The 2,499-nt window shown below is 39.1% G+C and overlaps 1 protein-coding gene across 2 annotated transcripts in view; it reads right to left on the reverse strand.

The window, feature by feature from the left end:
* The window catches only part of Ufl1 (UFM1 specific ligase 1), a 30,402-nt gene that overhangs the window by 16,777 nt on the left and 11,126 nt on the right, over window positions 1–2,499 (reverse strand). For both annotated transcript variants that reach the window (XM_005361928.2, XM_026786717.1), the window contains exon 8: window positions 576–722. In XM_005361928.2, coding sequence (XP_005361985.1) covers window positions 576–722 — 147 coding nt within the window. The remainder of the gene's footprint in view (window positions 1–575; window positions 723–2,499) is intronic.

Consider the following 2,499-nt stretch of genomic DNA (forward strand, 5'->3'; position numbering starts at 1 on the left):
GAGTGATCTGTACTAGAGATACATTCAAACTGTTCTTCATAAACTTAGGAGCGCGTGCCCCACTCTGCAGCTTGATCAGGTCTGCATTCAGCAGAGGACGTGGCCACTGCTTTCAATCAGTCTACTTTACAGAAATGAGGGCAGAACCTCGGAAGCACACTTTCGAATAATACTGTTTCAGAGCAGTAGATAACTGATAAAAGTAAGCACTGAAAAACCAGTCAATGCATATTTCTAAAATGAAGAACTTGAAAGAAAAAGCACACTACATTAAACACAATAATTGCTTTTGGGGTTTAAATACTTGAATTTTACAACACCTTTATACAAAATGAAGGTTAGTAACTGTAAATACCATCTTTTGGCAATTTTAAATTTCAGTGATAATGGAATTAATTTCAGTTCCTAAGCTCCACAGAATTGAAAGTGACAACTTTTGCAGTCAAAGGGAACCATGACAATCTACCTAGTCAACCACAAGAAAATGCATGTGGACTCTGGAGAACAATGTTTTCTATGAAGAGTTCAGTGTTAGGAAGAAATTTTAGTTTCAAAGAAAAGAAAAAAATAGTTACCTAGGTAGCCATTTTGCCTGAAAAAGGAATCCACCCAAGCACTCTGTGTCTTGGAATAAATGTCAGGGACAAACACTGCTTTATCCTGTCGGCCGCCAACCACAGTGCCTCGCAGACGTCCAGTGCCAACGAGCTCCTCAAGCACAGCTTCAAGCAAACACACAGTACACATAGATCAGAACGGGGACATGGCTTTGAAGGCCAATACTTTACAGTCAGTGTCCCTAAACGTGATGCTTCTACAAGATATATTACAATTTAAACACCATACATGAAATTACATTTAAAAAACATCCCTAGTATTTATTTTATGAGACTACTCAGCCTGTAACTCAGGAAAAATTTAGAAACCAGTGTAATTCAAACTAGATAATATTTACACATTGAGTAATTTTGAGAAAAACTCAACATCTTTGTCAGAAATGGAGGCCATTGAAGAGAAGGAAGTATTGTAAGAGAGTGGGAAGGGTTGGGAAAGAGGGGGTAATGTAATACATGCAACATTAAAACAAAAGGGAGGGGACTCTTTCAGGGAGGGGACCAGTAAGAGAGTAGTAGTAGAAATGGAGATGAAAGACAACTGAGAACAAAATATGACATATATGTTAACTTAAAAACTTGATTAAACAATCATCACCCCATCATTTAATAATTTGATGTAAAAGTATAATTTGATTTTTACTTTAATAGATAATGATTAATCACTAGCATTATACATTCAATTTTCTAATAACTAGAAGAACCAAACACCAGGACATATTAATTCAGCAGTGTGGTCACTCTCCATTTTTGATTAACTGAAGCAGGGCATCAACCGTTCCTAATGCAGAAGTAAAATGCCACAGCTCCGATGATGGATTCTGTGGCTCCAGTGGTCAAGGACAAACCTCAACTCTGCCATCTACTAACTATAAAACCCTGAGCAAATAATTTACTTAAAATCTTGATTTTCTTATTTGTGAAATGGGAGCAATAATAATACCCATCTCATAAAGGTGCAGTATTCAAGTAAATGCTACCCTTAGCTGAAATTATCACAAGCACTCAATACACACCGGGCACAAATCTCATTATCACCACTACCATCTTCTTAAGTCTACTGCCAATCTGCAAGCTACCTGGACTTTAGGCATGTTCAACAAGAGGGAAATGATGCCTCATATGGTAATGGTGCCTGAGGCGGGTAGAGTTGTGGGCCTTGGAGAAGAGCCAACAAACACCACTTTACTAAACAAGCATAATCTCTAATGTCATTCTAAATATCTGTCCTTATTCCACATTGTAGTCCTCATCCGCTTTCAAGGAAGCTTCTTTCTGTAACACACTGAGATCACTACAGAAAACCACAATCAATCAAAATGCAGAGCTGTGGAGTCCAGTCACAATGGATCCACATATAATCTAACTCTTGAGGAAACTTCTTTCTGTAACACACTGAGATCACTACAGAAAACCACAATCAATCAAAATGCAGAGCTGTGGAGTCCAGTCACAATGGATCCACATATAATCTAACTCTTGCACCTAAGGCTCAGGGACCACCATGAAAAAGAGGGTGGAAAGATTATAGGAGTCAGAGCAATGGGGAATTTACTGTGAAACTGCATTTCCTAGGAATGTCAAAATCTCACCAACATGGCTGCCTATAAGAACAAACATGCTAATGTGGAGGGGAGAAAAAAGCTCCAGGAGGCCTCAACCTTAACACACAGAACTATAGGCAACTTAGAAATGCTGAGTACAGGAGAAAGTCTTCCCCAGGGAACAGCACCCCAATTAGTTATCCAATAAAAAAGTTATGCATATACACATACACCAGTACTACCACAACCACCATCACCATCACCATCACCACCATCACCACCATCACTACCACCATCACTACCACCATCACTACCACCACCACCACCACCACCACCACCAC

This window comes from Microtus ochrogaster, linkage group LG5 (assembly GCF_000317375.1).
Source record: "Microtus ochrogaster isolate Prairie Vole_2 linkage group LG5, MicOch1.0, whole genome shotgun sequence".
Lineage (NCBI taxonomy): Eukaryota > Metazoa > Chordata > Mammalia > Rodentia > Cricetidae > Microtus > Microtus ochrogaster.